General features: G+C 38.2%; 1 protein-coding gene across 7 annotated transcripts in view; it reads left to right on the forward strand.

Annotated features, from left to right (window-relative positions):
- LOC145784470 (protein NLRC5-like) overlaps positions 1-10,139 on the forward strand; it is a 562,247-nt gene extending 552,108 nt beyond the window's left edge. For 3 of the 7 annotated variants that reach the window (XM_082596319.1, XM_082596326.1, XM_082596336.1), the window contains 2 exons: positions 9,627-9,809; positions 9,921-10,139. In XM_082596319.1, the coding sequence (XP_082452445.1) occupies positions 9,627-9,809; positions 9,921-9,986 (249 nt within the window). In that variant the 3' untranslated portion in view covers positions 9,987-10,139. Of the gene's footprint in view, positions 1-9,131; positions 9,399-9,626; positions 9,810-9,920 lie in introns of those variants that run through there. The other 4 variants (XM_082596295.1, XM_082596311.1, XM_082596303.1 and 1 more) reach the window with 3 other exon arrangements.
- Positions 10,140-14,355: the final 4,216 nt, after the last annotated feature.

Genomic DNA, 14,355 nt, shown 5'->3' on the forward strand with positions numbered 1-14,355 from the left:
CCCCCTCCAGATTTGACATTATTTGATATAGCCTATGCGTTCGACGGTGATTAAAAAAAAACGGCATCAAAACGTTGTTTACTAGTTGTGCAAGATGATGCAGCAATGAGCCAACTCTGATCGAGTGATACTCTGTCAGAACGTAATAGCATGGACAATTTGATATAAACATGAACTTTGCATTCAATGCAAATAATGTTGGCATCTCTGCATGCTTAATAAATGACTTCAAAAGGCACTGTCAGAACAGCCATAAAGCATTAATTTTGCTGCACATTATCCCATTTTGGAGATTAGTTAAAGTAGGCAGTATTCAAACTTATGCAAAAATCGGAGCAGAGTAAGGAAGCTTTCAATAAATGGATAACAGCCCCATGCCACACCAATGCTGCTAGTTTTGTAAGCGAGGAAAGCCGTACACAGATAGAGATGACGGGATAAAAAAGAATTGTTCGGTAGCAAAGAAACTGTGGTCTGATCTACTTGAAACACATATATTACGTTTTGTGGCTCTCAGCTGGTCATATCTGCCAAAATATGTAACAGAATCGCTCTTTTGTTGAAAAAGGTTGCCCACCACTGCTCTAGAACAAACACAACTAAAAGACTTGCAAAAGCGATTGTCGCTTCTGTCTGACTCCAACTGACGTCATAATCCGCGTGTTGCGCAATGCAATCAGCCATTGCAAGAACATGGCCAAAAATACAAGCGCGTGGAAAACCATAGTTTTGATAATTTTTATTGAGTTAAATATAGCCTTAAAAAGTAAGGACGAGGTTGGTATTTATAGATTGAAACATGCTCTTTCAGATAAAGTGCGATCAAAGTCATCGTGCAGTTGCACTTTAAGGCTGTGGCTATTTTTCCCATGCAAGTGTTGCCAGATAAGCAATTCTGCCCTAATTCAAGTAACTTCAAAAACCTAGAAAACAGAACCTTGTGAGTTGGAAAATTTTGAAGTCTCAGACACAGAAAACATTTCTAATCCCAACTCTGGCAACACTTGCCACGAAACAATGATTTTTGATCCGAATTAAAAGCCACTTTGTTGTTCAAAATAATTATTTGTATTTTGTTTGCGAGGTAAATAAATCAATGTTTTATTCTTAAGTAAACAACTTCGATTAAATGTTTGATTATTTTATGGTTAAACAGAGCAGCCACACGGCATTTAACATAATATATGAAACTGAACATAAACTATAAACTACGAACGTTTTCGGCCTTACACATGTTAGCCCTTTTCAAGTAACGAAAAAATAACTGATTTTACATCTACATTGAAATAAATAACTGATCTACACAACAAATTGAAAACGAAATGCATAAGAATGAAACGGCAAAGCAGAGGAGAAAGACATATCACATGGCGGTTAATTTCGCGAGGCAAACACGCATCATATGATGAATAAAGAAAAGACGTTGTTATTATTTTTTTAAAAGTTTTTTTTTATTTTAGCAAATAAGAACCTGCGGCAAACAACTGCGTGTTGAAAAAACTTAATAATTTTTTAAAAAAACTTAAAACGATTTTTGGAAAAAACTTAATAATTTCCAATGTGCTACGAATCAACGGATGGTTAGTTTCGATGTTCAGTCATTATTCACCAATGTTCCTTTAAATGAAACTATAAACATTATCGCCAATTGTATTTTTTTGCAAGACCAGCCCAACCATCCACCTATCAAAAAAGAAATTTTTATAAAACTGCTGCACATGGCCACCGAAGGTATGTTTCTATACAAAGACAAATTATATAAACAAATTGATGGTGTGGCAATGGGTTCGCCTCTGGCTCCAACTCTTGCTAATTTCTTTCTGGCACATATTGAAAATAATTGTTTTTTCTGAAACTGATGTGAACTGCCATCCTACTGGTCACAGCGGTAAACCATAATCTCTTCGTGGGAAAATTGTAACATAAGATTCCCAGATCCGTTCGTCTGTATGTAATGACCGAAAAGAAACACTCTTCAGGAAACGTCTATTCGAGAATTGTATTTCTGTAAACATAGCCTCAAAGCTGTCGAAAATGGGGTGCAACGCGATACACCACTAAAAACTTGTCACTACAGAACAAATTACTTGGATAAAAGACGGAAATTTTCGTCCAGCTGACAAGCACTAAGCAAACCAGTTAAACATGCGACCAACCTCTTCAAGCAACAATTTTAAAATGAATGACCAGAATAGATATCAATATCTCAAACTCACGTACGCAGAACTGTGACGCAATAGTGAAAGACATTGTCACGCAATTCAAACAGGTGTTCAAAGCTGGTTATCCAATGTTTCATGTTTAAACAGGTTTGAAACAAGTCTTACGAACGATGGTGCAATTTTGGCTCATTTTTAGGAAAAATTCCATGACGTAATACGCTAAGATTCAGTAGACCTGAACGGTTTTTATATGACGTTTGATTAGGTGAACAATTGTCTGGGACATAGCGGCCCCTAGTTATGACGGTGTGACATGGCATAACTAAAAAAGAATTGACGACAATTGTGAGCCAATGAATAAAAACACATGATACACAAATTGTTTGAATCACTCACGTTTAAGTTAATACGCAAATACAAAGGGCATGCAAAGAATGAACAGCATTACGAATAATACACGAAGATACATGAAATTGGTACCATAGGTACACGCTAAAATGACGCTATGTACAATGGTTGCGATAATAACCGACTGTTCCGGGCTCAGACAAGTGTCGGCCACCGCAGACAAAACCAGGCTCAAACCCTAACACTTAGGTGTTCTTTACGGGGGCGAGGCACGAAATATCTCTCAACACGTAGTCTACTTTCACTTTCCCCGTACTCTCATCATAGTTGCAGACGGCAACTTTGGCTCTACGAACCACAGGCTTCCCTTTCCTAATTTGTGGAACTACCTCATGCACCCTCCCAAGTTGATACTTCCCACGTTTACCAATGTCTTGGAGAGAACCCACAACTACAAGTTGACCAGGCTCCAAATTCTCGGCCATTTTTAGCCATTTTTTCCGGCCCTGAAGACCTGGCAAGTAAAAATCTATCCATTTGCTCCAAAACTGCTGAGAAAGTGACAAATTGAACCGATAATCCCTTCTTAGTTGGTCACGATCATGTGGTTGCCCAACAGCACAGTATGGGTCTAAGTATGGGGTCAAAAGTTAGGCAGGGGTGATGACAGTAAAATCCCTAGGGTTGTCACTCAAAGGTACCAAAGGGCGTTCGTTCACGATCTGAACGGCACTGCTTGTGTACGTTAGCAGTTCAATGAAATGGGGCTTACGTATTGAAGTGTCCTAAATGTGAAAAAAGTATTTAATCACATCGGCCATGAAACCAAATCTTTCGAGCCGAAATCTAGCCAAAACATCTGCCAGAGGGTTTAACAAGTCAGGACACGAAAACATTACATCATTAGCACAAGTTCCTCGAAATTCAGACTTGCCATCGTAAACAATGAGCTTTTTTAATTTTGACGTCACAAAGTATGGTAAATACCATTCAAATCCCTTGACATTTCCTGCTTCACCAGCACGCTCAATATAGCCATTAGATTTAACATCCTTCATGGTGTCAGTAAGGAAATCACAAAGTTCAGGTTGTTTTAAAGCCTTCTTCTTTAAAGCAGCAGCTCTATCTGACGCCAACACAAAATTGTTAGGTAAGTCAATATCTTCCTTCAACGGTACAGGTATCTCAAATCGACCATCTTTCAACTCAATATTCGGTTCGACAAGTTCTCTAGCTAAAATATCATTGCGAGACAATTCACAGGTTTCATTTTGCAAAGTCAAATCCTGAATGACTTTATTCAAGTCTGCTATTTCCATATTACGAGACTCAATTTTACGCTGAAAGCCAGAGATGACATCCGACTCTGAAGACGTCTGCACTCTGCACACTTTAACAACGCTTTCAACTAAGGGTGACTTACCACCACAAGCCAACCAACCGAGAGGAGTGAGTAAAGCATGCGGTTCACTACGATTTTGTCCAACACGTTCTTCTTTTGCCCACATCAAATAAGCGTTGTCGTTGCCAATCAGTACATCTACAGTACTACAATCATTCAAATGAAACATATTCACGTCATGAAAATGACGGAAACCACTTAAATCTTGTTTATGCGGTAAAGTTTTAACATCGTCAGCCCAAGCTGGGTTAACCACCGAGGTTATATCACAAAACAGTTCATCTGTCTCTAACGACTGGATGTTGAGTTTGACAAGGTCAGCACAAGTAGCTTTCTGACCAGCCAGGGTATCCATTTTAAACGACGCTTTAACGTACGGTTTAAGACCAAGTTCGCACACCAAATCACTCGAAACAAACGTCAACTGCGAACCAGGATCATGCTGACAATACACCAACTTCGATTTGCCAGTTATTGGATTCAAAACACGAGCAGCAGTAACGCGGTTAAAAGCTGCTTTAACGTTTCCAATCTTAACATTACGCACAGGAACTCTGGCACCAGCATCATCTTTGCCAATCGAATCCAGAGAATCACGTGACGTCACATAAAAATCATGCAGAAGAAAATAGTGTTTCCTATCGTTGTTAGGGCCACACTTACGACAGTTGTTTGCATGAACGCAATCCCTAACCATATGCTGGTGCAAACAATTCAAGCATTTGCCAGCTTTCACAATGACATCTCTCCGATCTTTAGGTGTCAAGCGCAAAAATTCTTTACAATTAGACAAAAAATGATATTCAACTTGACCACGTGACGAACAATAAAAACATGCCGGTATGTCACTACGTCTGGCCACACCACCACGCGGTGCACCAACAGCAGTCGAGTACTGCAAACTCCCTGAAATCACATTATGATGGGGTTTTACCGACGTCTGCCTAACCGGACATGAAGGCAATTTTCCTTTGCCAAACTTTTTAAAATGCTGCGACTCACCAGAATCGCCCATTAGCATAATACTAAAATCAGTCGACTTACGCGTTTCCTCTCGTACAACAAAATCGAACAAACTCTGAAAAGTAGGCTCAATAGTGCCACCATACTGATCACCTAAAAAGTCAAGATAACGCTGCTTAGCGTCAAACGGGAGTCGCTTAGCTAAGTCCAAAACAAAACGTCCTTCCAATTTGTCAGGCTGACCATAAGCTTGCGCGTAAAGCAGACACTGCGACAATTCATCTTTAAACTCTTTCAAATCACTGGAAAAGATCGAAGTCAATTTGCTACCATAGCGATACTTTCTAACTTCCGGTTCGGCGAAAAGACCTCCACGAACCCCAAAACGCTGGGACAAGCGAGCTAACGACATTTCTATCCTGTCTTCCTCTGACAAGCCAGGAGTGTCGGAAACCAAATTAGCAATCGTTTGCGCAGCTGTTCTAACACAAGCTGCTTGTAATAAAGTCAAACGAGTTCCTTTAAAGGGAGAAGCTGCCATTAAGGCCGTAACACGATTTTTAAAGAAAATAAATGGCATATTATTACCATCGTAACCAATCAAGGCCGCCTTATCGAAAAACGTCCTACTATTTTGGTATTCAAAAAAGCTATCCTGTTGTTGAGAACTCGATTTAGCGGGAGAAGACAAGCTATATCCCTTAAGGGGCTGAGGGGGCTCAGTCACATGCACAGCCCGATCACGATCCTCACAAACGTTAAAATCAGGAGACGCGATACGCCTCTCACAACCACCCAAATTACGTGTAGCTGGGCGATCAAAAACTAGCGGCGCAGAGAACTGTGAAGGGGGCAAAGCATTACTGCTATCAGCGGCCCCGTGACCTGTACGCTCTGGGGGTAGAGTTTGGCTAAAATTCCCAGGCTTTGGCTTTAGATCCTTCGGAAGATCCTGAGCTGCGGCCCCGAGACCTCCTGAAACAGTTTGAATACATGTGGATTGTACTGGTCCACTTACAGATTGAACAGGCGTCTGGAAAAGGTTATGTAAATTAAACTGCGATTGCTGTTCATTTCTGGAATGGCTAGAAGAGCCCTTCTTAGAACTACGCCGGGAGCCCAACTCTGATCGATATTCAGCTAAAACTACTTCTTTACGTTGTTCAGCCCTCAACTGAGCGTCTTTGAGTGCGAACTCAGCAGCTCTCGCTTCAGCTCTCGCGGCGGCCTCTGCTTGTGCGGCCTCAGCTCTGACGGCAGCCTCAGCTCGTATGGCCTCAGCTCTCGCGATGGCCTCAGCAGCTCTTGTTTCGGCCTCAGTGTGGATCTGGAGCTCCTCTCGTCTTAGCTGTAGGTTAATTTGTGCCACTATCCGAGACGAACTCCTAGACATCCTAGTGCTTATATTTGAGGCGCTATCCTCAGGATGTATGTCAGCATCCAACATATCTGAGAACTCACTTACTTTTTGTTCAAAGTTATTTTTCAACGAGTTAAATTCGGGATCTACCCTATCACGAAGTTCTGCCAAGATTGCAGACTTAAAAATTTTAGTCAAAAGAGCATGGAAATGCCGTAAATCCTCTTCCAAAGTAGAGAACTTAGATCTAAAAATTAACAGTTCCTGCTTATCACTCAAAGAACCTAGGGCTACAGAAAGTTCCCCAATTTGAGTCAAAATATCCCTTCTAAGATGCCGGGCATCTCGAACTGACTTAGCCTCATCGTTACTGGGTCCCTTCCCAGAATGGCCTGCCCGATCGCAAAGAACATCATCAGGCTTAAACTCAGTCGAATCGACGGCGGCCGAGTCCCTGTCGCCACCGAGTGCAGACATATTAAATGTTGAGGCTAAATTTACCAATTAAAAAATTAAGTTACACAAACACACAAAATTATTACAGTAGTTATAAAAAACTTAACTGCAAAGACCATAAAAATACAAAAAAGAATTTAAATGCACAATACCGTAGTTGTTAGGGTATATAAATGAAGTCTTAAAGTTCCACAAAACTTGCTTGGATTCTTCCACTTGAATCTTCAAGCACAGATCGATTGTCTTTAATCTTTTATCTTGCCAATGAATGTCAATGTAGTTCTTTCTTCAGAACCGACAAAGAAACGCCTTTAATTTTTAGCTTGAAGTTCTTCAGTACCAACTGAGAAGAAATGTCTTTAATTTTCTTTTGCTTCTGCACCAAACACTAGACAGAGTAACGTCTTTTATTCATTATGTGCTTCTAGTGCTTCTTGGCCTACCAGCTAACAAGTCACGTCTTTTATTCTTTATGTGCTTCTAGTGCTTCTTGGCCTACCAGCTAACAAGTCACGTCTTTTATTTTTTATGGTCACAGCGGTAAACCATAATCTCTTCGTGGGAAAATTGTAACATAAGATTCCCAGATCCGTTCGTCTGTATGTAATGACCGAAAAGAAACACTCTTCAGGAAACGTCTATTCGAAAATTGTATTTCTGTAAAAATAACCTCAAAGCTGTCGTAAATGGGGTGCAACGCGATACACCACTAAAAACTTGTCACTACAGAACAGATTACTTGGATAAAAGACGGAAATTTTCGTCCAGCTGACAAACACTAAGCAAAACAGTTAAACATGCGACCAACCTCTTCAAGCAACAATTTTAAAATGAATGACCAGAACAGATATCAATATCTCAAACTCACGTACGCAGTACTGTGACGCAATAGTGAAAGACATTGTCACGCAATTCAAACAGGTGTTCAAAGCTGGTGATCTAATGTTTCATGTTTAAACAGGTTTGACACAAGTCTTACGAACGATGGTGCAATTTTGGCTCATTTTTAGGAAAAATTCCATGACGTAATAAGCTAAGATTCAGTAGACCTGAACGGTTTTTATATGACGTTTGATTAGGTGAACAATTGTCTGGAACACCTACTGTAAATTGTACTTACGTTATGTTGACGACGTTTTTGCTATATTTAATGATGATTATTCTTGTATGCAGTTTCTCAACATTCTTAACTCGCAACATCCTAATATTACTTTTACGGTAGAAAAAGCCTACCAGACAATCCCCTTTCTCGATGTCGAAATTTAAATCAATAGCAACAAATTTGACACTTGGGTTTGGCAAAAACCAACCAATACCAACCTCTTTCTTAATTTTAATGCTGTATGTCCTTCTACCTGCAAACCTGGATTAATTAAGTGCCTGCTCAAGCGAGCACAATATATTTGTTCTAATGTTGATAGTTTTAATAATGAAGTCAATCGTTTACGTTCTTATTTTACTGCAAACAACTACACCACATGGCTTTTTAATAGGGTGCTCAGAGGGTTTTTGGATTCGCGTTCTACTCACTCTCAAGCGGACGAACGTGAATTGAAAAACTTTCTAACAGTTCCCTTTATCGGTAAAGCATTGAAACGTTTTGTCAGTAGTATGTCAAGTTTTATTAAAATGAAGTTCAACGTGAATATTATTCCCGTATATAAAACAATTAAAGTGGGTTATTATTTTCAGCTTAAATCTAGGACTTCCTCCTGCTTGTGTTCAAATGTCGTGTACAAGTTCACTTGTTCGCACGACGCGAACTGTACATACATTGGTATGTCCACGCGGCATTTGGCCACGAGAGTGAGGCAGCCCTTAGATTTAATTAATTTGAACAGAAGAAGTGCCATTAAAGACCATATATTCGATTGCCAATCATGTGTAAACAACAAACCATACTTGAAATCTTTTAGAGTTTTGCGTAAATGTTTCACTGAATTTGACACTAAAATCCACGAGGCTTTGCTAATAAAATCATGCAATCCTAGCCTCAATAAGCAGTTGTTTGCCGCAAGTGTTTCTTATTGCTTAACATCTTTTCTTAATTTATCATATGATGCGTGTTTGCCTCGCGGAATTAACCGCCATGTGATATGCCTTTCTCCTCTGCTTTGTCGTTTCATTCTTATGCATTTCGTTTTCAATTTATTGTGTAGATCAGTTATTTATTTCAATGTAGATGTAAAATTAGTTATTTTTTCGTTACTTGAAAAGGGCTAACATGTGTATGGCCGAAAACGTTCGTAGTTTATAGTTTATGTTCAGCTTAATATATTATGTTAAATGCCGTGTGGTTGCTTGGTTTCATCTGTTTATGGTTGAAGAATGTCACGTCTTTAACCAAAATTGTATTTTATAATTAGAACCAAGCTGTGATTTTAGATTTCAACCTGGTTAGCCGAGCTAATATTGATTGATATTATTCCTGCAATATTAGATCACAATGAACGCTCCATAATCCCAATCAGCAGAATCCTGAGGGAAGGCAACGACAAGGAAGTGACTGTGGCCGCAGGAAATCATTTTGATGGAGGGAGGATAAAGATGGATGCCTCCGATACTCAGAATGACATCCATGCGGTGACGTCATTCCTCAGATTGATGCCAGGGCGGATTGGAATCCTTAATCTGTATCAATGCAAAATAAATTCCAACCAATTCCGTCCATGGAAGGGGGCAATTAAATCAATGCCTGGATCCGTAGGTCATGTTTAACTTTTATAACCAACGTTTAATTACATTGATCCATGGTTGCATTAACATCAGCTGTTACGTTGATTCAACATTACTTTATATTGCTTTATTGTCCGAGTCCAAATCAATTTCAAAATTATAATTTCAATTATTTAAGTTTTGTAAAACTTTCACAAATAAACAAACGTCACAAACAACAACATTATTTAATTGTTGCCTCATAATTATTTGTGTTTAGATTGTTGTGATTGATCTCCAACTCAACTTCCTATCTGTCCATGACGTCATCGAGGTAATGAGCAAAGTTGAGGAGTTGGTTGCGATGAGGCATTGCCTCGATGATGGTGATGGATGGAGGCGAGATCCGAACATGATGGAACGATCCAAGTTGAAGGAAGCTCTGGATGGGTCGGACAATAAGGTGAGAGTTACGTTGTATCAACGTTATCTAACCTAACATCTAGAGTACATTACGTTGTATCAACGTTGCGGAAACTTCTTTAGTTTAATTATTATTTTTTTTCTTTTACAGAAGTTGAAGATCGAGGTTGACATCTTTGGTGATGACGTCATCATCCACAAGGGTCGAGATGATTGAAAGATTTTGTTGTTTATCTATTTGATGTTGTTTTATGTTAAATTAATGTTTTCCGTTCTTTGTTTATTACATGACGACCACGAAGTATCAACGATAAACTACGTTGTACCGATGTTAACTTCAACTTTTGTTTAATACATGACGACCATGACATTTTATTACTGTACATGATGACGACGAAGTATCAACAATAGACGACGCTATGAACGTAAACTTCAATGTTGCTGATAATGAAATTGTGTCAAGAAAGGGTTGAGGGGTAGGGTGAAGTGAAAACGACTTTTTTTAATTTCAAAAAAGGTAGTGCTAAAATGAAGGCATATTGCTAAAAAACAACTTTGAAAGTGATTTTGGGGAGTAGGTCTTAATAGGGACAGGCCTATCCCCACTTTTAGGGACCGAACTCCCCCAAAATTGATAAACGGTCATAACGTTAGAACCAGTTGAGCTAAGGAATTGGTTTTTGTGTCAAATGATTCAGAATTACCATGTTCCTCTCTGTTCTAAGAAAACATTTTTCTCTATCTGCACTATAAAATGAGTTATAATGAAATGTGTGATTTTACCTCATAAGCTTACTGTAGGCTTTTCATAAGCTTACTGTAGGCTACCTGCAGCATAGGAGTCTATTCAAACCGATAAATTGCTAAACAGTTTGAATTCTTGGATATCCTCTTACGCTGCTGTCGGTAATATCTTTGCTTTACAAGAGTTCAAAAGCCAGCTTCAACATAATTCGGTATAATTATATTGACAATTAGACACACATAGTTTTCTGTTGTATACCTATATAACGAAATACATGGAACTACCCTGGAAGATCAGTTAAAGCTATTTGGTAGTGATGGAACAGCAGTCATGACTGGTGCTCTTAATGGTGTGATTTGCAAAATGGAGCAACAACTTCACAGACCACTACAATGGGCTATATGTCTGTTGCATGCAAACGAGTTGCCACTTCGCAATGTGTTTATGCATTTAGATGGAAACACCACCAGCCCATATACTTTCTCAGGCTGAATTGGCAAATCTATAGCAGGTCAGGTTTGTGAATGGCCAGTAGTATGTTTTAAATCTATATCTTGTAGAAACTTTTCATCATCGCCAAATGTTCTTGAAGATTTAAGCACCGACCAATACTATGCTTACCGCATATGCTGGGCAGCTATTTTAGGGCATGTTGAAGAAGATTTTCTGTTAAGTTACTTGAAGCTGGACCGTTATGCCATTCTCGTTGGCTTACACTGGACTGCCGTATCTTAAGAAAATATACATCACTGGAAAAACCATCACAAAATTTGCAACTCATTGCCAAGTTTGTTATTAAAGTAACTTATATTTTTCATCATGGTGTGACACCAAGCGAAATTCAACTATTTCAAGTGGTACAGTAAACTTTTTCATTATGGTGCAAAGAGTAGGTACTAGGCTAACATTTCCAAACAGAAATGTGACAGATATTGCAAAAGTGTCATTGCAAAAAAATGCATACTTTGCACACCAAGAAAATGCCCTTCTTGCCATGTTAGGTGACGATAATGAAAGCACAAGAATTGCTGTCAACAAGATCTTATGTCTGAGAGAAAAAAGCAGTGGCAATTTTCTTATTGAAATCAAAGATCAGTTTCAGCATGGCTATCTGGAACAATCTGATGTAAATTGTGATCAAACAACCCAAACAACTTTGTCATCAGCAAGATCAGTTAAGCGAAGAAATTTTTAACTCCAAAAATCAATTTCAAAGCAAAATCTTACTATAAGCTGGTAAACCTTAATGAACCAGATATGATTGAACCACCACTAACACATTCTCTCTCCCTTGAAGAAATACAAAAGGCAATTCATACCCCTTTAAGGTTTTCATATCCATATCACAACCAAGCAGTTGAGAGACATATCAAAGTGGTTACAAAGGCAAGCGCACTGGTAGCTGGTTATGAAAACAGAGATAGAATAATCCGACAGAAGTTACGATCTCGCAAACTCATGAAACGATTTGACACTGAAAGGCAATTTGTTGGATGATAAACTGATTTATGACAATTCACAATTTGATTGTATCTTTAGCAATAGACATTGTACTGAGCTAACATTTTGCATTGTAAAGTTTCCACTTTGTTATGACTGCTATTCATTTTACAATGCGCAAATTGTGCATTAGGCACCCACAATTCTAAAGTCTCTTTCAATCACTGCCAATAACAAGTAGACAAGATATTTATAGCCAGGTATAACCCATAAAAGCCTGAAATAATAAAATTCCCAGGATTGTTATTTATAGTAGCCTAGTGTTAGTTAACTAAATCAGTTTATCGACCATTATTTAGTAGCCTACTGTGTTGGTTCTATTCGCAACTACGGTACTCAACAGTGTATGTAGTGAGCAGCAACTATTCAACAGTGTATACATTTCGTATTACTTCTAAGCTGTGGAATACTATTTATTGTGTAGGCCTATACCATGTTCTATATGTATTAATGTCCTTTATAATGACCAAGTAACTTTCTATAAACTTTTCAAGCGCATACAGCCATACACGTATCAATGTATCATTAGACACAAAATAAAGAGCTAAATTAGCATCATGTGTTATAACTCTTTAACTTTATAACTCAACTCCTTAGCTCAACTGGTTTCAAAGTTATGGCCGTTTATCAATTTTGGGGGATTTCGGTCCCTAACAGTGGGGGTAGGCCTGCCCCTATAAAGACCTACTCCGCAAAATCACTTTTAAAGTTGTTTTTTAGCACTATAAGCCTACTCTCACTTTAGCACTACCTTTTTGAAATTAAAAAAAAAGTCTTTTTCACTCCACCCTATTGGAGGGTCACCTCTCTTCAACGACATCTAGTGTTGCAAATAGTTGAACTTTTAAAATAAAATTAATCATCAAAATTATTAGTTGTCAGCGTTGCCAGATTATACATTTTTTAAATTTCAATAAAGGTTTCAATTAAGTCAGGAATGTGAAAGTATCTGTCGAGATGAGGTTTAATTGCAAGTAACGTCAAATCAGTTTAATCGTTGACAGTGTCGATAGAATAAATAAATTTATGGTGTTTATTGCAATTTGGAGGAATTTTGTTGTTGTTGCCATGGTAATGAAAAAATATGTTGCCAAGCAATCAGAACTCACTTTGACGTTTTGGTGCAAATCGGTGTTGCGACTGATCAGTGAAACGACCCATTGCATTTACAAGCGCGTCGCGCCAGTCAGTAAATCAGTTATTTTTTACATAGAATCAACCTATTCAGACATGAAATCAATGTAAAGAAACACGATAGGCTAACTGGGTGATTCAATGTATTCAGACGTTGAATCAATGTAAAAATGGACTGTTAGGCCAACTGGTTTCTTGGAACAAATCGAAGTACTTCCGTGAATGTTTCTCAGTTCCAACTATCCTAGTCAGCAAAAGTTTCCTTTTCTACACGATTTCAACTTTTAGCGAAGTTGAAACGATGTAAAAACCGCAATTTCTGCTGGTAGAGATAGGCTACGGTACCCAAACTTGAAAATAATTTCCTTTCTATCCAAGGTATAGTCCACACATTTGGTTAGCCTTTTCATTCTTCTACTAAGCTTTGGCACAAAAAATGAACCATGGTTTTTCAAATTAAAATATTTTGTTGATCCAAACTAATTATTTTAACTTTTTAAAAGTACTAACTTATAGGCTGAGCACATTTAAAAGTAAACACTGGATAAGATTTACGTGAAATATCAAACAAATTCAACAAGTAGGCTACGCTAGTTCAACACATAGGCCTACAAAATAGTGTAGACCAAACTGCAATTCAAAAATTTGTTTTTGGTTGAAAAGCAACATGACATGGAATATTGCACATACAGTGCTTCAGCAACACTGAATAAAAATGTGAAGTTTATATAAAGAATCAACAAGTGAATAAAAAAATAACAGTTAACCTCTCAAGTACATGTAGCTCCACACAAAGTGAAATTTCCATGCCTTTTAACTCTTTTTTATTTCTTTAAAAGTAATGTCTAAAAAGACATTTATCATTATTATTGGGCCAATCCTATAGATCAGTGGTTCCTAAACGTTTTGACCTTACGGCACCCTACCAAAGAGATAAATAGTTTGCGGCACCCTGGCAAAACTGGATCAATTTTATGAGGTTTCTGTATTAAAAATAACTGTATGAAATAACAAAGAATGAGTTGTACAGAACAGCGCGCGTAAATAAATGTAGGCTATTTATTCAAAAGTCAGTGTGAAATTTGAGCTTAACTTGGCACAAAGGCCCTTAATATCTGGGGCACATTCGAAAAAGCCACCCGCATTTCTTTCTCGACTATAAGCAGTCGTTCTCGTTGCATAGTTTTTATGTTCGATACTACGGAAA

This window comes from Aplidium turbinatum, chromosome 1, assembly GCF_918807975.1.
Source record: "Aplidium turbinatum chromosome 1, kaAplTurb1.1, whole genome shotgun sequence".
In the NCBI taxonomy this organism is placed as follows: domain Eukaryota; kingdom Metazoa; phylum Chordata; class Ascidiacea; order Aplousobranchia; family Polyclinidae; genus Aplidium; species Aplidium turbinatum.